This window comes from Camelus bactrianus, chromosome 2 (assembly GCF_048773025.1).
Source record: "Camelus bactrianus isolate YW-2024 breed Bactrian camel chromosome 2, ASM4877302v1, whole genome shotgun sequence".
In the NCBI taxonomy this organism is placed as follows: Eukaryota; Metazoa; Chordata; class Mammalia; order Artiodactyla; family Camelidae; genus Camelus; species Camelus bactrianus.
The window spans coordinates 58904410-58927342 of record NC_133540.1 but is presented as its reverse complement, the minus strand read 5'-3'; the positions used below and the strand labels follow the sequence as shown (position 1 = coordinate 58927342).

At 38.9% G+C, this 22933-nt stretch overlaps 1 protein-coding gene and 1 non-coding gene across 4 annotated transcripts in view; one reads left to right on the top strand and one right to left on the bottom strand.

Annotated features, from left to right (window-relative positions):
- CFI (complement factor I) overlaps window positions 1–22933 on the bottom strand; it is a 39934-nt gene that overhangs the window by 6215 nt on the left and 10786 nt on the right. For 2 of the 3 annotated variants that reach the window (XM_045515777.2, XM_010953673.3), the window contains 10 exons: window positions 17598–17877; window positions 15918–16071; window positions 12911–13077; window positions 11955–12065; window positions 11365–11475; window positions 8078–8101; window positions 7888–7908; window positions 4960–4995; window positions 2860–2963; window positions 2578–2681 (listed from right to left, as the gene is read on the bottom strand). In XM_045515777.2, the coding sequence (XP_045371733.2) occupies window positions 2578–2681; window positions 2860–2963; window positions 4960–4995; window positions 7888–7908; window positions 8078–8101; window positions 11365–11475; window positions 11955–12065; window positions 12911–13077; window positions 15918–16071; window positions 17598–17877 (1112 nt within the window). The remainder of the gene's footprint in view (window positions 1–2577; window positions 2682–2859; window positions 2964–4959; window positions 4996–7887; window positions 7909–8077; window positions 8102–11364; window positions 11476–11954; window positions 12066–12910; window positions 13078–15917; window positions 16072–17597; window positions 17878–22933) is intronic. The other variant, XM_045515778.2, reaches the window with a different exon arrangement.
- On the top strand, window positions 11703–11775 carry TRNAP-AGG (transfer RNA proline (anticodon AGG)). Its single transcript has one exon. It is a non-coding gene; the product is annotated as a tRNA-Pro (tRNA).

The window sequence follows — 22933 nt, the reverse complement described above, 5'->3', positions numbered from 1 at the left end:
AATGAGTTGGCTGCCTCTGAGTGACAGCAATGGCACTGAAGGTGCTCAAGCAGAGACCAGATGGCATCAAGCCAGAAATGTGCTTGAGGAACTGGGAGGGCAGAGCACAGACTCTCATTACACTACTAACCCCAGAGGTTCCCAGGGCGAAGACCACAGCAATCATCATCTTGACCTTTAAGACTGACTTCATCTTAACTTTGCATTGTGTTTATTTGCACACAAGCTTTTCCTCCTGTTTGTGCTACTTGAAGTCAAAGAGAGGGTCTTATTCATCTATGGGTAGATGCCTGTGCCTAGTAGTGGATCTGGAACACAGTAGCCGCTTGAAAACTTGGTGGAAATGGTGAATGAGCTAAATATTGTCTGTCCTCATGCCTCACTCCATTTTCATACCAATTTTCACCTTGTGGTTTCCGGCAAATCGAGCATCTACCACCATTTTCTCAGGGAATCACCTTACAGTTAAGCAGTGATGTCCTAGGAGCTAATGGGGCGTTCAGGATGCTTTTATTTATACTTAGTATTCCAAGAATGCTGTGCTTCATATTAATTTGGGTTGTTTTTCAGGATCAGAGGCTCTGAATATTGTTTACAGGTTAAGTCTGCTTATCCATTCAATTTACTCAATAGATATTTGGTGCGCACCCACTGTTACATCAGGCACTGGGCTAGCCACTGGGATGCAGGAATGAACAAGATCAGAAAGAGTTCCTGCCTTTGTGGAGCACAGGGTCTAGAGAAAGAAGCAGCATTAAATGGATAATCCCACCAAAGAAGATATGTATTCTACTGGGAAAAGTGAGAGGAGCTCATAGCACATGGGCTTCTGAGAATTTATCAGGAAGGCTTTGACTTCAGGGAATCAGGGAAGGTTCTCTGAGGAAGTGAAGGTTGAGCTGAGATCTGAATCAAGAGTAGCACTAACTAGGGAAACATGGTAGGAAAGGTGATTTCAGGGATGGGAAACCATACATGAAGGTCTCTTTGCAGCAGGGAACAAGGTACACTTGAGCGGCTGAAAGAAGCCCAGAACAGATGGAGCAGGGAGCAAGAGGTGACGCTGTGAGGCAAGATGAGATTGGCAAAGGTAAGTAGATCACTTGGGGCCAGATGAGCCGTGTTAAACATTCTGCTGAGTTTTTTTTTTTTTTTTTTTAATCCCAAGAGGAATGCAAAGCCATTGAATTTTAAGTGGTAAGTGGTCAAAACCAGCTCTAGAACTACTACTCTCACTGCACAGTAGGCAATGGAGAGGTGGGGGCAGGGCTGGGCAGAGTGAACATTGGGGAGCCAACCAGGAGGTGGTGGGTGTTAGTGAAATCCAGAAGAGAGGTGAAAGCAGGATAACAGTGGGGATGGAAAGAAGCTTTGAGAATTAAATAATTAGAAATTAAAAATGCCATCCGGAGTTGGTGATATCCTGGCTGGGCTGTGGTAAGACTGATGGAATGAATGCAGTGATTTTTAGATTTCTACCTTGTGAAACTAGATGAACAGCATTGGTCATTTGCTAAGAAAATGAACACTGGGTCAGGACCATATTTGAGGAGAAAGGACGTATCATGAGCTCCATCTTAGATGTTTTGAATTTGATGTACTTCTGATAGAGCCAAGAGGTGCTGATAGTCAGCTGACTGTAGGATCAGTGATTGTAGAAGAGGTCTAGGCTGGAGATACCATTGTGTCAGCATACAGCGCTGTTTTAAAGTACAGATAATTTTAGAGAGAAGAAGTAAGAAGAGAAGAGGAAGCCAGGATACACACTGAGAAACTCCAGGATTTCACCTGAGCATCAGTGCTCAGTCACAGGAGGAGGAAACTGCAAAGAAAGATGAGGAGGCATGGTCAGAGAGGTAGGTAGCAAACCAAGAAAATGTTGTCTCACAGCAGCCAAGAGAATAGGGTCATTCAGAAGGAAGAGATGAAATTTGGTGCATTGCTCCAATCTATGAGAATCTTTATGGGTGTCATTCAACAGATTTCCTATCCCTCTCAATTTTGGGCCCCCTGCAGATTTTCCAAGCAGGCCTTCATCTAAGTTACTGTCAAGTATGTTGAACTTGATTTTACTCCAGCTCTGATACTGACTGGTAGGGTAGCTTTAGCCAAGTCATGTAACCTCCAGTCTCAGTCTGCTTATTAAGTAAATGAGAGAAATAATATTTACCTTTTAGTACTGTTGAGAATATTAAAATAAAATAACATATGTGAATGTGCTAGGCATAGTATCTGGTCTGTAAGAGGTGCTCAATAAATGATATTCTGTTCATTCTAAAGGTCAGAACTGAGGCCAGATTCCTAAACTGTGTCCTCCCAGCTGATCTTGCGCCATGCAAACGAGCCAAGTGAAATAACTTGGCACCTACAGGCTTGATCTGTCCTTGCCAGCTGGAACCCACTGGGTTCTGGGGAACTGGCCTCTGGGATCCCGATCATGAATATCAGAGAGTATTAAGCAGATAATAGAGTGGGACTTGTCAATGGCTATATACATTTTCATTTATCACCTGCCACAACCTCTATTACCCAATTTCTTCATTTTAGGACCCCAAACCTACTGGAGATGTTTTTTACCTGACACAATGTGCAGCAGTCAGAATCCAACAGCCACCGATATAAATTCCTCCACAGTTGATTTTATTTCCTTCCTTAATTGCCACCTGCCATGGGAACTCCCCCTGAAAAGACATTTATGTGGTCACTGCCATCCTACTAGACAGCAATACAAACAGGTGGCTGAAAGATATTTCCATTTCAAGACTCTCAGTCTCTTATAATTACATATCCATCCCCTCCCCCTTTTCAAACTTGGGCTGCTCCTGGGAAGTGACATGGTAACTTCTCATGCAGGTTTACCAGTTTTGCCGGCTTTCCTCCTATGACTCGTTTCCTTCGAATGGGCATGTTCTTTTTAACTCCACAGGATAATTTAGGGAAAAGTGACTTTATCCATTTTCTTTCTTTAAGGAAGGAAGAGATTGTATCGTTATGATTTTGAAACCATAAGTGGGCAAACTTCCTGATTATCTGCTGCAAAAACAGTAAAGTCACAGTTAGTATGAAGCAGACCAGATTCATTAGTAAGTTATTTTGGATGCTAAACTGTGCTATTCACCTTGTTCAAAAACACGGGCTTAATATGAAAATTGGCTTGATTCTCTGAAGTTCTGCCTAAAGGTGGAGTAGCAGCAGAAAGAGGCTGCCTGGGGAGTTAAATGTGTACCAGCCTCTGGCAGGTGAGAGATGCACATGCTTAGGCATTGCTGCTGTGACAATTCAGGATGGGGGTGACACCTCGGGATGGTGGTCACAGGGAGAACTCCAGCTTCTCACTTTCACGGCTTTTACTTTCTAGAGGCTGTTTATATGGGGCTCTTTTCAATAATGTTAATATTAACATTGATGAGGTTACTACTGAGTAAGCTCTATGTGTCAGGCTCCAGGCTAAGTACCTTGTATATAGTTTATCTCATTTAGTGATCATATTAACTCTGAGAGGTGATGTGCCATGAACCCCTGGACAATCCAGGATCAGTCAGCGGGGAGGGGGGCTGTGTTTTTAGCCACTTGACATGTGATGATGTCTCCTTCCTCTGTGAGCCCTCAGGCGTGGCACATTTGTCACTGGGAAACATGGTAGAGCAAGACTTAAGACATGAATTTGCACGAGAATTCATGACAAAGGAAGAAAGTAAACATATAAGATGCTCTCCTTATTCTATCATGGCTTGAACATTTTTGCAAACTTGCTTCTTAGCCTCAAATGAGAAAGAAAAAAATAATATCATTCTCAATTACTATGAACATATAAGAAGGAGGTAGGTCCTCAAGGGAGAGATGTTGTGAACAAATGTTGATAGAATATTTTTTGGAGGGAGTCCCACCCATCCTAAGAACTGGGTTGGGTGAAGAATGTGATGATAAATTTTAAATTTCTGATTGGACTTTTGAAAGAGGAGAGACCTTATCTACTGAGGACTGTGAAACCAGCTTGGGTAGTATCTGAAAATCAATTATTACCTTGAATAGAAAATAAAAGGCCTTTGTTGGAAATCCCTCTGACTGATATCTGTAACTTTGAGCTCTAAATCTTTCACTCATTGCCTGATTTTTTTTTAAACCATTGATTGATTTTGGGGCCTGACAATTAGAAGGGAGTCTTACATGAATTTCAGTTTTAAATCCCCCTAAAATAGGGAGATATTTCATTCCCAGTTTGCATTTGAGCTTGTTACTCACCTAAGGTCACACTGCTAACAAACAACTGAGACAAGCCAGTCTGACTCAAAGCTCTTACTGATCCCTGTCTACCCAGGAACAGGGTACTTTAATTAAATTTGGCTGTAAGTACCCAACTGGCCTGGATACAGGTCTTCAGAGACCTTCTGTTATCATGGTTTAAAACGTTGCAAAAAAAACAGGTTAATTCAATTATATGTATCTATTTCAAAACGTATGTCCTGGATCACATGTGAAATCTGATTGTTTTTTGACAAAACCGACCTGACAAAGTTCATAACAAGTAGAAGAACCATATGTGGGACTAAAGTATTGTTTTCATTTCAAAATTAGCCATATGTATGAACCCATTTTAAAAGCAGTTCTCAAGAAGCATTCATGTTTATTTTTCTTACAAGTGGTAAGGAAAGAAGTAATTTTTTAAAATTTAAATTAATATGGAAGGTTGAATACATGTACATTCATGTATGACTGAAAAATTGTGCTGTACACCAGAAATTGACACAACATTGTAACCTGACTATAACTCAATAATAAAAAAAAGAAAGCCAAGAAAAATAACAATTTACTTAAGAGAAAAAAAATTGATATGGAAGGTAATTGTTACCTGAATCAATTATATCACCCATATGCATACATGTTCACACATGTGCACATGACATTAAAATGCAAATTTAACCAGTGAAGCACCAGTTAAAAAGAATAGTGTTAACTTACCTGCATCCATATCAGCAGTCAAAATTTCTGTTTCTTCTAGGAAAAAACAGTCAAACGTTTAAAGTTATGTTTATAGTAAAAATTAAATCACTAAAATCATTTAAATTTTGATAATAATTTTCTGTCTCAAAACTTGTCCTACCACCTACAGACATAGAAAACAAACTCATGGTTTCAAAAGAGGAAAGGAGGGGAGGGATAAATTAGGAGTTTGGGATTAACAGATACAAACTACTATATATAAAATAGATAAACAACAAGGATTTACTGTATAATAGGGAACAATATTCAATATCTTGTAAAAACCTATAATGGAAAATAATATATAACTGAATCACTTTGCTGTACACCTGAAACTAACACAGTATTATAAATCAACTATGTTTTGATTAAAAAAAACAAAAAAAAAACTAAAACAAAAAAATAAATAAAGAACTTGCTCTACCTCTGAAAAGGTCAGTACAAAATCCCAAAGCACATCATCTTATTTCTTTTCCATAGCTAGGTAACCATGAAGGCTCAAGATGAACTAGGGAGAAATTTTTCAGGCACAAACTAGAGGTGTCTGTTGGTAGAAGTGAATGGTGAGACTCATGGTGCTGCAGCTTTCTGCATTTAGAGCAGGCAAAACGCCCGGGTCAGAGAAGAAAAGCACTTACAACTTCACATAAGGTTGGAAGCTGTCATCGACACTGACCAAAAGAGTCCTGAGCTGACATTGAAAAGAATCCTTTCATTTTGTGCATAATAAGGCACCTCTTAACAGGGGTCATGCAAACAAAGATATTTCATTGATTTCAGTATTAGGCAAGGTTAGTTTTAGGCATTTGGGATGCAGAAGTCAAAAGTTAAACAAAAACAAAAAGGTTCCTTTTCTTTTCTTCCTTAGACTTCTGTTTGAATTTATATGGGACAATTCCATCTTCACTCTGCTGTCCTGGAACATTTCAGTCACGGACAGGATCATAATTACTTTGACCTGGGGATCCAAACGTGAATTCCCACATGTTTTTCTGTCTGGAGGAGCATACAGCCCAGAGGGGCAATGTTACTTTGCTGCAGCAATCCTGTGTCTTATCCCTCGATTTCCCAAGTTCTTTTTGGGAGAGACATACATATGTCTGTTATGCCACATGTCTAGGTTATTTTCTGGGGTGGAGAGAGGCTCTACTCAGAGCTTTCACAAAAGCACCCACAGGAACCAAAGAGAAGACTTCATATTAACAAAGGAAGACAGGGAAAGTCCAGTGTAGCTGAGAGGTACCGACTATTAGAAGAGCAGCACAAAGCTCCAAAAGCCCAGACCATAAGAAAAACAATCAATGTCTTTGATTAAATAAAGACGAAAGATTTATATTCAACAAAGCTCACTATGGCTAAAGTTAATAGATGGGTGACAGAATGGAAGAAGGTATTTGTATGTTTAAAACTGAAAATGGATTGATATCTAGAATGCATCAAGAAGACTGCAGCCTCCATATGAAATGAGGCAAAAGCTGTGAACTGGCAAAAAACAGAAGAAAGGAAAGGAAGAGGAAACTCAGAAAGCTAGTATGCATATGAAGAGAAATTCAAAATCACTGTTTATACCAACAATTCAAATAAATAAACAGTACCATATCACTTGAAAGTAAGAGACTAGCAAAATTAGAAGGCTGGCGAGTACTAAATGTTGGTAGGATTGAGGAGAGCCCTCAGGTAGTGTTGGTGGAGGTGAGGATGGTACAGCTCAGCAGAAGGACAGACAGGCACTAGCTTGTCAAATTAAGGAGATGCACCCCCCAAGACCCAACAATTCCTTGCCCAGATGGATATCTCAAAGAAATCCTTCCACACAGCCTTAAGAAGAGGATATTCATTACAGCGTGACTGTGGGGTGAGGGTCCATTACTGAGAAGGTAGAGAGTAAACTGTGAAAGATGAACACCACAGTGTGTTTTATTATGCTGCAGTGAGAAGCAGCAGATTAGATGGACACAGAGCAACATGGGCAGATCTTCAAAACATAATGCTTTTTTAAAAGATCAAAAGGAAATATAAGATCTCCAATACAATACTAAGTGAATTAAAAGTGTACTCTCACAAGACAATACACACTGAATAAGAATGCATAGAAACAAAAAGACATACACATCAACTCACATTAAAATGGTTGCCTGTGGGAAATGGGAGTAAGGTATAGGGCTAAAGGAACATGAATAAAGCAAGAGAGGGCCCTTGCCTGGACCAGAGATAATCAGGCATATCATTACCTCAACTCTTTGCACCTGATGTCCCAAGCTAGGAAGGAAGTAAGGGCAAAAGGGAGGGAAGGGGAAAAGGAATAAAGAAGAGGAAACAAACAAGAGAAAACAAAGAAACAAAAATCCCCAGCAGCCTCGGAAGGCAAAATGAAGGGTAGGAATACAAAGAAACAGTTGAAATTAGCCACTTGGAACGTGGGTGAGCTTGAACATATAAAAATCTCCCTCAGAATCCTAAGACATCCTGAGGGAGACCATGAACTTCTGGTGGTCATTTTATATGAATAACGAAGAAAAGGATGACCCCAAAGAGCTGGAAGGTTTGGGGACATTTGGCTTACAAAAGTAAATAAGAAGGCAGCTATCATGAAAAGATGTCATCTTTCCTCTGGTGGCAGTTTCTTCAGGAGTCGCCTAGGTTTTGAGGACAAAGTAAAGGGAGAGAAGGGTGTATGGCAGAGGTGCAGGGAATGTACCTTTCGTGGCTTTTTGGTTAGCCGGCTGTGGGTTGCGAGAGTGAGAATGAAAGTTTACCACACCAGGCAGAGAGGCCTCTGCGCCTAAATGAATGTGAAAACTGGCCACATCATCCTCAGTTATTAGTTACCTCAGACTATAAGGTGACAGCAGTACCTGTGTTTTGTTTCAACTCTGCAATATCCCAAGAACTTAACAAAATGTTTACCTTGATCTGCATGTAGAAGGCCTGAAAAAACAAAACCCAAAACAAAATATTTACCACAGCAAAGGATAATTTTTATTTGAGAAAAATACCTATCATAGCAACATATTATACATTTATCATAAAAGCTGTAATGCCTTATTCTTGTTTTCAATTCTATAATATAAATTTTATGTTATAAAAATAGATTTACCTTTAATTTCAGGATGTTCAATTCCTAAAAAGAAAATGAAAAACTCACTGTAGCAAAGAGATCATTTTCACTCAAATAAAATATAAATCAATCAATAATATTTTGGATAGTATAATGACTTAAATTAGTACTTACAAAAAGATAAAAGGGAGCCATAGCATGCCATCTTACTTTGATTTTTAATACTGATTAACAAATGTTTCATCTTATATTTAAACACACACCAATTTCACCACAGCAAGGAACTCATTTTAACTTGGGTTTTAAAAAGAGATTCACATTTTAGATATATTTGAACATATACCCAACGGCAAATTTACTATTACTATACCATAACACAAAATTTATTTACTCTTTTAACTTATAATAATAAAAAGTGAGCTAATAAGGGATAAATGAAATTAAGATATACTCCAAACTTCCCTTGGTTTAGTGATTCTGATCTGTCCACCGAAAAGGAGAGATCAATGAATATATTAATATATTTATTTTACATCTCTGCTCTCACTTGCTGTTTCTTAGAGAGGGGAATATTAGAATCATTACTAAAATACAAGGCAGAGCTCAATCTAAAGATAGATAAAGTGAAGTAACAATGACAGTTGACTAAACGCATTTTTGATATGCATTCGAGAAATTAATAATAAAAGTAATCTTTATGTTACAGTTACTCCCTTGCAGTAGGATTTTTTTTTCTGATAAACTAACAACTTCTTTGATCTTAAACTTCAGAGTTTTAAATCACGAGGAGGAGAAGGAGGGAGAGAGGAAGGAAGAGGAGGAGAAAGAAGAGAAGAAACCCCAAGTATTATTATACTGAAGAAGTGACATCAAACTGTAGAGCTTCTGAGAAAGACAAATACTGTATGATCTCACTTATATATGGAATCTAAAAAACCCAAACTCATAGGAAAAAAAAGGTCAGATTTGTGGTTACCAGAGACAGGGACCGGGGAGTGGGGAATTGGGTGGGGAATTGGATGATGGCAGTCAAAAGGCACAAACTTGCAGTTGTAAGATAAACAAGTACCGAGGATGGAATGCACAGCATGGGGACTATGGTTAACGCTGCTCTGAGGTATATCTGAAAGTTGCTTAGAGAGCAAATCCTGAAGGTTCTCATCACAGAGAAAAAATATTTTGTAACTATATGAGGTGACAAATATTAACTAAACTTATTGTGGTAATAACCTTGAGGTATATGTGTCAAGTCCATGCTTACATCTTAAACCTGTACAGTGTTGTATGTCAATTACATCTCAATGAAAGTGGGAGTGAAGGAAGCTGTCAAGTTTCATAGGCAAAAGTCATGGTTTACTGTCCTCCTCCCTGAAATATTTATCGAAATTTCTTTCTCTCCTCTGTTCACTACATTTAACGAACATAAAAGGATTTTGCTCAACTTCTTTATACTCTTCAAAAGAAATGATGTAATTTGAAATCCTAAAAAGTGTGTTTTTTAAGAAGTGGTATCAATGGAAAATTAAACAAAATTTCTTTAAAGTCAAATACTTGGTATACTAAGCAATTATACGTGTATAATTAATATCAGTGAACTTACCTATACATATCTTCAACATTTATTTAACACCTGTGTGGAAGGCACTTTACCAAGGACATTTGGAATATAAAAATAGAAAAATAGAAAAATATAGAAAAAATATAGAAAAATCTGTTTTCAAGATGTTTACTTTTGAGAATGGATGGTGAGACAAGCACAAAAATTCACCGTAAACTGTTATCAGTCATTCAGTAGTGTCCTGACACGGGACTTTAGCACTACACAAGAGGCTGTGGTGTCACTACCAACCTGTGCTCTGTGTCAATGCTTAAAATCACCCATGGTGGGAGTAATTCACACCACAGAAATTATCCAAAGCTACATACAAATCAGGGATTCCTTGTCCCTCTTCAAAGCCAATTGTTAAACACTTATCAGCCCAGCACTGGATAGGGTGCACCAGTGAGGTGGGTATGAATACACCCACTCCTCTGGCAGCCTTCCCCATCTCTGAAGAAAGCAGCAACATCCTTTCAATTCTCAGGCCAAAACCCCCAGAGTCATCTTTGACTGCTCGTTTGTTCTCATACGTGCATCCAGTCTATCAGCAAATTTTTTTGGCTCTAGTTTCCAAATACAGCCAGGATCTGACTGCTTCTTGTCATTTCCATTCCTCCCAGCTTATCCTAGTCACTATCATCTCTTCCCTGGATATCTTATTGCAGTAGCTTCCTGGCTGGTCGCCTGCTTCTCCCCTCGCCCACATACAGCTTGTTCCCTCCCCAGCAGCCAGAGTTATCTTGATTTAAAATGAAAGTCAGATCAGTCAATCCTCTGCTCAAAGTCCTCATTTCACTCACTAACAGGCCTCGTTTGATCTGCCCTCATCTCCCCAACCCAACCTCCTCTCCAGCCTCTCCTACTGCTTGTCGTTTATCTTTCACTACCCCCACCTCTAACCCCAGCCACACTAGCCTCCTGGCTGCTTATTCTGCAAACACACTGGGATGCTCCTGCCTGAGGAACAGTACCCTGGTTGTTGCCTCTGCCTAGAACACTCTTGCGCAGACATTCATGTGGCAGGTTCCACCATTCCCTTCAGCTCTTTACCCAAAAGTAACCTCAGCCAGTGAGCCTTCCCAGGCCACCTCATCTCAAATTTCAGAACTTACCCTCCTCCAGAGGGGTAATTTATACCTTCCTTTCTTGTGTTTTTTTTTTTCTTAGTACTTATTATTTTACTGGATATTTTACTTATTTCTCTTATTTATTCTCTCTCTTCCCCTACTAGAATGTAAGATCTATGAAGGGGCAGGGTTTGAAATGTTATTCACTATTGTAACCCCAGCACCTAGAGCAGGACCTGGCACAAATAGTAAGAACTTAATAAATACTTATTGAGTAGATGAATGAATGTAATAAATTAGGGAGATTTTTTTCCTTCAGAAAGCACTGATAGGAAGTCAGTCTGTGTGGAACACAGTAGGTACTTAGTAAATATTTTTCACCTTTGGAGGTTTTCCAATGAGCACCAAAAAGCATAAAGCACCAACTCACTTAGGAAATAATTAAATATCATTCTGCCTTTCTATGATGAGCTGCGTTTCATGGAAACAAAATACTTCTTCTCTATAGAATTCAGTTAATAAATGCAGAAGAAATGTTGAATTAAAAATTGCCATTTTACAGTCTTTATTGACAAACTGGATCCAGGCAACAATTATAAAGCCTCCTAAAACCCCTGGATCAAATAATGGAAAAAAGTAACCACAAAACTTTAAATTACCTTCACAACCAATTTCGTCTTCTCCTGTAATGCAGTCCACCTCACCATTGCACTTATACTGCTTTGGAATACAAACACCTGATTTACAGAAAAAACCTTCACCTCGGCACCCTATGAAAACATAAACAGAAGAGAGGTTTTTTTTTTTGTTTTTTTTTTTTCCAGTACTTAAAAAAATTCATTAATTTACTTTGGGGTGGAAGTAATTAAGTTTTTATTACTATTTTTTTTAATGGAGGTCCTGGGGATTGAACTCAGGGCCTTGTGCATGCTAGGAACACACGCTACCATTAAACTTTATCCTCCCTCTTTTTTCATCCTTAAAATTGAATGAGGGGGGAGGGTATAGTTCAGTGGTAGAGTGTGTGCCTAGGATGCATGAGGTCATGGGTTCAATCCCCAGTACCTCCACCAAAAGTAATAAATAAATAGATAAACCTAATTATCCCTGCCCCCCAAATTTTTAAATAAAATTTTAAAAAGTTAAAAAAAATTGAATGAGATGGAATCTTATTTCAATGGTAAAGTTGTTTCTACTTTCTTAGTCAGAAGAATGCATTTGTGGGTTTAAAGGCTGGATTCATCTCTACCTTTACAGCACAGCTCATCACTCTGGTCTCCACAGTCATTGACACCATTACAGGCCTTCTTCTGAGGAATGTATTTCCCATTCACACATTGAAAGGAGTCTGTTGGAGAAACTGTAAAGGAGGAATTATCTTGGTGAAATTTATTTGTGGAATTGTGGGTGACATCTTTATCATGTTTGGAATAAAGGGGACATTAAAAAAAAGTCAGGCAGAAATGAAAGATGACATAAAATGCATTGGTGGTAACATTAACATAGTATATATGGTTAAAAAGGAAAAGAAATGCCAAAGCTGACTTATGCAGGCCTTTTTATAATCTCTGAAGACCAGCACTTATTGTGGAGGACTGGCTGAGATTGGGGGAGGGGATTCAGGAATCAGGAGCCCTTGGTGTTCACCCATTCCTTTCATGCTACTGCACTAGTCCCACCCCCCACCCATGACTTACTTGGGCAGTGCCATTTACATATTGACAGTACTTATTTTTAGCACCAAAATAGGCTTTGGCCTTTAACACTATGTGTATGGCTAAAATACTCCAATGTCAGGATGGAGGAGAAAAGTGACAGTGACCACCTGGCAACTGAGGCACAGGTGTGGTCACTTCAACTTGTTAAAGGAAGGTGTGTTGACTGGACCTCTCAAAGGAGATGCAGAGTTTCTTCTAATGTTTAATTTGTGTTTGCTGTATCAACTTTGATTCAGATGTTCAAGGAAGCAATGGGGAGTCAAGCAACTTTACTACCCAAATAGGAACCTGCATAGAAGTAATATTTGAATGGCAAAAGGGTACAGTAGGGGGAAAGCACCAATTATGGCTCTAAAACCCAAAATAGGATTTTGCCTTCATGTGCAACTGGCAACAGGATATCTGTCATTTGTTTGTTTACTATAGATTTGGGGTGAAATAAACAACCTTGAAGGAAGGGAAAATATCAGGCAAGTACTCCACTAACCAGCATCCTCTGTGTAACACACCACACCAGCCAAACCCTCGGAACTGCTGGTTTCTCTCTTAGTAAAAGTACATTCAGCCAAACTGGTCTCTAATCCCCGACAGCGCACGTGTAGACATTCAGTGGAATTTATAGGAAGATCTCTTCTTTGAGTATAAAGAGCACCTCTGCAATCAAATATATGAAACATTAGGGTAGAAAAATTAGTACTTTGCATTCATAACCTTACTGTGGGAAGTAAGGGACTAGAGTAATTTCCTCTCATTTTCTATATTTGAGTGATAGATTGGGCAAGATGATTAAATTATCTGAGCTTCAATATCTTCAATATCTACAAAGGGAATGTAACAATCTCACCGCGTTTTGTAACGACTAACTAAAACAATCCATTTAAATGGACTGGCCAAAGTTCAAGGCATGGCAAGCACCCACAAATATTGGTTTCCTCTCCTCTGTTTCCCGTTAAGGAGGAATGCTTCTTCCAGACTCCTGATTCCTTTCCAACCAGAGATGTGTCATTCTTGGCCTCAACTTCTCTTCTCTAGGAAAGGGGGTGGATTAATTTGATCAGGGAATTTTGGAAATATAAATCAGTCAAGGTCAGCCCAGCACTTCCATTTTTTCCTTTTGGGGTCTTTTCCACCTGCCCCACGCTATAAGTCTTACATGGTTGGCCCCATCATTACCTGGGATCTGGGAGATTAAGTTGGTTTAATTTTAGCACGTCCATTCTGCTTTTACACTAAGCTACATCCTCAATTCAGTCTTGACAGTACAAAGGTGCTATTTTGACATCTATATGTCATTGCTTGGACTTCTTAGTTTGTTCAGAATTTGTGTAGGTAAGAGGCTAGCTACCGCAATGACCCAATATCCTAGAGACAGTGAGTTACACTGAGCTATTCTTCCAGAACATTCAATTCTTTCTTGTTTTTCTCTAGAAGTTAATGAGGAAAATGGCTTAAAAATAAAAAGTTGAGCAAAGATGCATCAGGCAAAAGTAAGCAAAAATAAAGCAGTAATGGCAATATAAATATCAGATAAATTACAATGAAAGGAAACAAGAGAGCAATTAAAGGGAACAAAGAGTTTCAGATCCATAATGCGGATACAGTAGTCATGAAACTGCCAGACCGCATCAAAATATGAGAACAAATGAGAGCTATTTGGGGAAATCTGACAGGTGAATAATCTGAAAGACTTCTTAACCTACAACTATCTAAAAGTACTAGATAAATGCCCTCAGTGAACTCTTATGGAATTAAGGGAAATACCCACTGGCTAAAATCAGAGAATTCTGTCCATGAGTTTATAGAAAATATGATCAGAGCAAAATCAAAGAGTGAGAGAGTTTGCCATTAGGTTGAATCATAGGTTGTTGGTCAGAAATGGTGGAAAATCAGAAATATCCTATGGCTCAACTTAATGATAAAAGACTCACTGATGAACTACTAGCAGATGTGGTTTAGGAAGAAGAAAATTGAATCCAGAATGAAGGAGTGAGATGTAAGAAGAAACAACAAACCAAGAAGTTGGTAAACATGAGGTACATCTGGGTAAGCACTGACCGAACAGCAGTAATGGTAATGGCTTATTACATAATGATATCACTTAACTTCAGGGATAATATAAGGTGGAACAAAATACTGAAAACTTGATAGTGTAATGACTTTCTTTGAATTATTCCTGAAGAGGGCAAGGACTGCCTAAGTCAAGAATTCATGGTATAAATGTAAAGATAGCCATTAAAAGAATAGAAATAGAATGTATATGATTTTCAAACAAGTGGAAGAAGAAAAGGGAGATAATTTAAAAAAAACAACAGCAGCTTTATTAACCTAATAGAAATTGGACAAGGAAGAAACAGGAGCACAGAAAAAGCAAGGTAAATCATAAGCCCAAAATAAGATAGGAAAAATAAATTCAACAGTGTAAATAATCACAACAATATAAATGGACTAAACTCTTCAGAGAGTTATTGTCATATTGGATTTAAAAAAAATAGATATATGCTGTTAATAAAGGACACACTTAAAAGATAGACACAGAAAGCTTGTAAGTAAATAAATGGGAAAATATTTGAACAAAGAAGTTAACAAGCTTGCTTATTCTAATGGATAACATATTTATTATACAGAACCCTGCACATGAAACATTTAAAATATATTCAGCACAAAGCAAATCTTAACAAACATTTAAACAGTTATCATCATTTGGACACATTCTCTCACCACAATGCAATTAAATAGGAAATTATAACAAGGAGCTAACCAAATGCAAACTAACAAGTTCATTAGGAAAGTAAAAAAAAAAAAACAAAACTTCTACATTATCCATCGGTCAAAGAAGAAATTACACTGAAAATTACAAAATATTTTGAACTGAGAAACAAGTAAAATACCCACTTATGGAGGGTTATGGCATGCAGATGAAGCATTACCTAAAGGAAAATCTGTACCTTAAATGCTTATATTTGAAAATAAGGAAAATGGAAAATTGATAAGTTAGGCATTTAACTCAAGGAATTAGAAAAAAACAATAGAGAAAAGAGAAAGGGCCAAAGATAAGAGCAAAAGTTGAAAATAAAGAAACAAGAGACAATTTATAAATATAAAAATCAAAAACACTAATCAAATAGACAAATCTCTGCAAGATCAATCAAGAAAAAAGGGAGAAGGCATATATAAACAATATTAGGTATGAAGAAGTGGACCTAATCATAGATGAGTAGAAATAGAGAGTAATGAACATATTTGCAACTGTCCAGATCAGCAAAGCACTGGCATCCAGATATCTGAGCAAACCTCCAGGTGCTCTGTGCTCAGCAGAGCTCTAAGTGCTAGTCATGAACACATTTCACCCTCATGACAACGACACAAGGCAGGTTGTTAACATTCTCACCTTACAGTTGAGGAAGTTGAAGCACTGAAAGATGGGGTCATCAAAAAAACAAATAGTTGTAACAATAAAATCAACCCTGGGAAAAGTCAGTGACACAAGCACTCACTGTTGAAATCCAAGGTAGAAGCAGGCCACGTTGGCCTCCGTAATGCTCCAGCTTGTTCCACATACAAACATTTTCTCATCTTGGTCTGCAAGTTTTACTTCAATGGCTCCCTCTGAATCTCTTTTTCCATACTTCAACGAAACACTAAATTGTCCTAAAATAAAAAAACAAAGAATGAGCAATGTTCAGGCATTTTCTCCTCTTGATTAAAAGCGTTTAAAAGTAATAGAATACATAATTTCAAATTAACTTTGAACACCATGAAGATTTTGAAAAATAATGGTAAGCAATCATTTTATGAGGGCTTATGTGTCAATAGCTGTGCTACTCAGCTGTGTAAGATAACATAAACCCTCAAGTCAACCCTCTGAAGATTAGGCTAGTATTTATCCCCATTTTTACACATGAGGAATCTAAATTTGTCCATTTGTTACACAAGAGAAGTTACTCACTCACTCAAGTGGTGAAGCCAGGAATCTGAACCTATTATATTTGGAACTTACCCAAAGTCTGGATAAGTCAGCAAAACAAATAATGAAAATGTAAGAAAGGCTTATGTATTCTCATAGATTTAAGGCGTTTAATGCCTCAAGAGAACAAAAGCCTGACGCTGACAAAATAATCTCCACTATTGCTTTCCTCTTCTCCAACAGGTAAGAGAGATGGGCTCAGAGGTCTTTCTTCCTGCTGTTCATAGTACCTGAACATCTTAACTCAGCAACACAAAAATATTTAGGCTACTGTGTGCTGGTGTATGTCATGGTACACTTACAAAGAATGTTTTAAGCATTCTTCTGTAAATTCACAAAGTATCTGTGACCACTGGTAGTGGAAGATGATGAGCTTGAGGTGTGCTGTCATAGCTAAAATTTCATGAGCACTTTCTGTATCCTGTTTACAGCACTTTATATACATCATTTTAGTTAATTTTCACAAGAGTCTTATGAGCTAGGAACTATTATTACTCACGTTTTACAGATGTGGAAACTGTGTTCCAGAGAGGTCACATAGCTAGTCAATAATCCAGGTGGGGCTTGGAGGGGCTTGTAAGCGAATCTGACTGACAGTGAGACCCTTAATCTTAACCACTCCACTAACCCACATATGAGGGTCCCAGCCTCCTCCCTATGTTAGGTACCTGGATGGAGTGTTGAGAAGCTCTGATCTGATGTGCTGAGTTTGCTAGGTTAGGATATGTCCTAGGTCAGCAGTGGCCTGAGCTAAACCTTGGATCAGGGCCAGTGGGGCTGGGGCTCGGGAGAGGGGTAGCAGCTGGTGGGATGGATGCTGGAAGAAATCATGGAGACCGGGGGTCCAAAGGGATTCCACATCAGTACCAATCTCATATAAAGCCTTTTTCGCTGGATTCTGAACCAGCTCAATAGCTTGTGAATAATCCCTTTAGCCAAGCAGAAGTGAGAATGGGTATAACTCTGCAGGACTGGGCAGCAGAGAGTGACACTGGCATTGAGGGAAAGACCAGCCTCAGGGCCTCATGCTCTGGACTCAAGGGCTGGCTAAATTCTGGTGATCCCAAATTCCTCTAGTTATCACCCAATTACTCCTGAGGGTCTAGGGAAGAATTTTGAGTTATCATAACATTTCACAGGAAAAGTATCTTCTAATAGGAAATATCACCACAATTACTTTCTGTCATAGAGTAAACTAGGCTTTTCCTACCTTCACCTGTGCATGGTCCACTTTTTAAAAACTTTGCCTCTGGACGAAGACATTCTAAACTCTTTTGGTGACAGTAAGTTGGGTAGCTTTTCCCGTTGGTTGAACACACCCTAGTACCATTCTTTGGGCACTGATAAGGAATTTTACAGGTACAGGTCCCCTCGATGCATTTCTGCCATGGTTGGCAGAAGACTTTATCACAGGAGAGATGCGTGTATTTTTCAGTTAAGCACTTTTTGTCCACAAGATCCTCTTGAGATGTGCCTGATGTCGAAGAGGGCTATAAAGCACAAGATAAACATTAACTTAGCAAAAAAATAAAATCTTTTTGAAGACGAATACGTGAAGGAAAGGAACAAAACAGACTCACCTAATCTGCATAGATGAGGGTGATGTGGTCTGGTGATTTCAGAATCAAACAAACCTGGCTTCTAGTCCCAACTTGGGCACTTACAGTTATATGGCCTTGAGCAAGTTACTTACCTTCACGAAACCTGAGTTTCCTCATCTGTAAATGGGGATATTATCTTCTGTTTTGCAAGGTTATTGCAAGATCAGAAATAAAACGTGTATAATGGTTGGCAGGTACTAGGGATAGAATCAGTGGCAGCTGTTATCCTAAAGCCAACATAAAATTCTGCCTTTGAGGAAATCAAAGAATCTCATCAATCATGTTAGGGGGTTGCAAATTTGGTGGTAATTACAGTCTCATGGAATGAACTGATGCATGAAATTGATTAATTCTATTAAAATGCAAAACTATTTTCTAAATTCCTACTCTGTGAAAAATCCTGCTAAGATGAACATGACATGGGCTCTACCTTCCAAGGGCCTGAAATCTAGACAATAAGACAGAAACACACATAATAACTGGAGCACAAGGCAGACGGTGGCAAGTGATAAAACAATCGTACAAATAAGACACAGTGCCCTTGGGGAACCAGAGTGTGAGACAGTAAGTCTTTCCAGGGGCATTTTAAAAGGCTTCATGGAGGATGGAGCATTTGAGCAAGTCAAGGAAGGTGCTAGCAGAGGAACGTGAGCAGTCCCAACCGATGGTCATACAGGCTTGTGTGTGCTTCCAATGGGGTGGTCACTGATCAGGAAACGGGAGAAAGGCAGCAGGAGTGGAGCAAGAGAACGATTTGGAATGACCAAGAAAAAGTAGTTAGGAGAAAAAGCAATTAGGATTGGACAATTTAACACACATAGGAGTTGACAGTGGTTTTAGGTTTTGAGGCTGCATTACTGTAAGGGTGCACAATGCCATTAATCAATACAGATATTAAGGTAAGGTAGAGCATTAGGAGTTTGGTTTTGGACCCATTGATTCTGAGGCACCTGAAGGATGTGCCTCTGGAGATATTCTGTAGAAGGAAACGTGTGACTGAAGCTTGGAAGACAGATCATTAGCCCAGTTATCAGTTAATTCAGTGAATGAGTTAGTAAGCACCATTGTGTGCCAGGGAATAGCCTAAGGCTAGGATCAGAGGAAGAAAAGTCCCTCCCTAAGGAGAACAACGACCAGAAGAGAGACAGCCAAGCCTGATGACTTCACTGGTACAAATGGGCCAGGGATGCCTTTAGGACAGTGTTCTGGGTCCCTGGCCTGCCTAGGATGCTTGGGAACATCTCCATGAAGAGGAGTCTGGGTAGAGCTGATGGCTTTTCTGAGACCACTGAGGAGTCGTCAGCTGGCAGGGGTTGGGGGGTGGGCACTCCAGGTAGGACCGCGGGAAGGAGAACAGCAAGAAGAGTACGTTTGAGGCTGGAGAACAGAGTAAGAAGGTGGTGGTGGGGGAAAGGGAGAAGGTCTGAAGGGAGCCACTGAGAGACTGTAAGCAGGGAAGCAAATTTGCATTTAAGGAAGATCTTTCTAGAGATCAGATCAGACCGTTAGGCAGGCAGGAGGCCAATTAGACCTGCAGGAATCCAGAGGAAATACAATGAGGGCTGGGAACAGGCCAGTTGGGTGAAAAGCCAGTTGTGGAAAGCCAATGCTCTCTCTCTATCCCCTAGACACTCCCTTTGGAGGATGGGCGTCCTTTCTTCCAGTTTCCCTAGACCCCCCCAGCAATAAGAACCCCTGTCTCTTCTCAGGGACCTCTAGCTGTAGTAACAGTAAGCTAGGGCAGAAATGAATTGAACAATCTCTAAGTGCTGTGATGAAGACAAATAAAAATCAGTCAATAAAAAACCATATACAAATCTGTGAAAGCTGTGAAATTCATTCTATCCAACATGCTTTTCAGTAAACTTTATTAAATAGCCATAGAAACAAGGAAATTTGACACATTCGTCATTAACTACACTAGCTACACACTAATCTAGAATGAAATACACCAGTTACATACTTTTCATAGTTTCATGTGCCTCTTTTGTAGCACTTATTAGAGCTGAAAATTTTGTAACTTCTTAGCTCCTGTATCTTCCACTGACAAAGTTAAAGTGCCCTGACATCTTGGATTGTCACCCTTTTACATACCACCTTTCTCTTGAAAGAGTGATATTCTAATTGGGTGCAAGCAGAAAACAACTTGATTCTTTCCCACCTTGATCCCTTTCTGAGGTGTCATTTTTCCTTGATCTTTAGATAAAAACTGGGAAATGTCATTAACTTTTCAGGCACACTTAGATTAAAGCAAAAACAAAAAATTAAGACTTTTGGTCCCAGGAACAGTCATGTAACAGCAATTACAGTGTCCAGTCCTGTTCAATCACTTAGATTCTGACCTTCACTCCAGGTGACAGCTTCCTCCCAGCTCGGACTCACTTCAGGGGTCTGGTGGGCCTGGTGTTATTCATTGAATGTATGGTGAACTCCCCCCCTCAAAAAAAACCCAACAAGGCAGAACAGAGGAGAATTTTACATTTTAGGAGCTGAAGATGTGGAACAAGCAAGAGAGACTTAGCTTTTCAGCCAGAGTGGTGTTGCTCATGTGTCTAATGCTGCAAAGAGCTTCAGAGGATGAAGGCTAAAAAAAAGGTCACTGAATTTGATGAACAAAGGTCACTGGGATCCTTTGAAGAAGTAGTTTTAGATGAATGTCAGAGGCAGAAACCAGACTTTGGTGAGTTGAGGCCAGAATGGAAGTGAAAAAATGGAAACAGAAGTATAGTTAACTCTTTTGACTGGTCTTGTGCTTAGACATGGAGACTAAACACAGGCTTTAAAAAAATTTCTGCTTCCTCTCCAAGCCCCATTAAGATAAGAATAAAAGAATTTTTTAAAAAGGCATGGCCAATAAGGCCAAAGAGAATGTGGAAAGGATTACAGACTAGAGATGTTATCAAAATGTTGGAAGCTGGAAAGCAGACATTCTGATGGTAATAGATTTAGCAGACTAGAGAGAATGGTAACCCAAGCCAAATGAGGGAAGTCCAGAAGAATAAAGCAAATTCACCCCCAGAGAACCCCATAAAAGCTTAGGAATTGGGGCATCTACTACTTCTGAAGAAGATGGAGTGGCTAAAAAAATAGATAGAAGCAAGAGTGAGATGGTGTATTTTACATTACAGGCAAGGATAATTGGCTAGTGATCTTATCTAACTGTGACCAATATCTATGCCCAACCAATTGTTAAATATTTTTAATACCACCATGGTTTTAAGCCTTATGGTATTATTTGCCTTTGTAAAATATATACAAGAATTAATTTTAAAATATTTTATTTTTATTTTTTTTTTGAGGAAGGGAGGTAATTAGGTTTATTTACTTATTTATTTTAATGGATATACAGGGGATTGAACCCAGGGTCTTGTGCATGCAAAGCACATGCTCTACCACTGAGCTACACGTGAATTAATTTAATAAAAAAAATTAAATGGAAAAGAATGTCATCATATTTTCAGTACAGAAAAGATTGTGTTAGGCTTTGAAGGAGAAAAAGTGGATAGGATAGTATCATAAAGGGACATAGTAAAGAGAGATTTTTGCTGTTAGGATAGGAGAGATTTCATCATGATTGGAGGCTAAGGCCAGGAATCTAACAGAATGGGAAAGACTGAAACTTTAAGAAAGAAGGAGCAAATTGTTGAAACAAGGTTGAGGAGGGGCTAGGAGAAGGTGTAATCAGAGCATGGTGGAAACAAGTCTCTTAGAAATTCAGCAGTTTTCTATTTCTATAATTTCTTACTGTAAGTTGGAATCAACTTTATGATACTACTACCATTTAAAGTTTCAGGTTGATGGTACTGGCTAATACCAACACAGTGGCTGCTGCTGATGACAATAGCCAAAGGGAAGTTAGAAAATTACCAAGGGGCAAAAGCTAGAAACAGTCAAAGTAAGGTTTATCCACTGTGTGAAACATGATGGCAATAGGCTTTAACTGTAAAGGACTGGGTAAGTCACATTTGTCCATGGATTCTCAACATCTAGAGCCCTCGGCTGATGATCCTTCAGGAAGTTATTAAATGGGTTGGTAAATGCATCTGTACACCAGTCTTTACCATGGAGAGAATATGAACTCTGCCTCATACATTTACGTAAACCTATAGGGAGGCTGTTAAGATTAATCAGAAGCAAAATTATTTAAATCATCACTGAAATTATATTGACTTTGTTCCGTCCTTCCTTCCTACAATTACAGAGTCTACTAACAGTAGACATAACTACTATTATGTGTGTTGTTGATGGTATAAGGTGGGGTGGTGGATCTAAGCATTTTTTTTTTAATGTTTATCTTTGTGGTAAATGTTAATACCATTTACTAAAGTCTTATTTAACTCTACTTCCAAGCAAATGGGAAGACTGCTTTCCTTCTTGTGGTTGGACATGGTGATGAGTTAATTTGACCAATGAAATGTGAGCTGAAGTAACATATATTGGTTTCAGGTAGAAACATTTAATTGCCAGTGCTCAACAATGCAACTTGCTCTTGCCCTGCCATGATGATCATGGGAGCAAGCGTTGCAGAGAGATCATAGAATCAAAGCAGCCTAGCATGCTGGGCCAACACAGGGAGGATGTGTTCACTGGAGAGTCACCCAGATCCACAGTGGACTTTGCATAAGCAAAAATTAACTTTTCTTGTGTCAAGCCACTGAGATTTTGGGATTGGTTCTTACTGCTGCATAGCCAATACTGACTGATACAAGTAGTTGTCTAGATACAGTCTTTAAAACCCAAAGCCTTGAGAACCACTTGTCTAGGAGGAATGGGACCTGAATCATTCCGTGTGTAAGCTATGCATCAGCTGATGGAGGCATGCTTAAGTTTTTCTTTTTTTTTTTTTCATTTTTATTGAGCTTGTAATTACAAGCTGGAAAAGAAGACTATCAAATACCCGGATAAGTATTTCTAACTGTGCCCTAGACCATCTGCATGACCCATC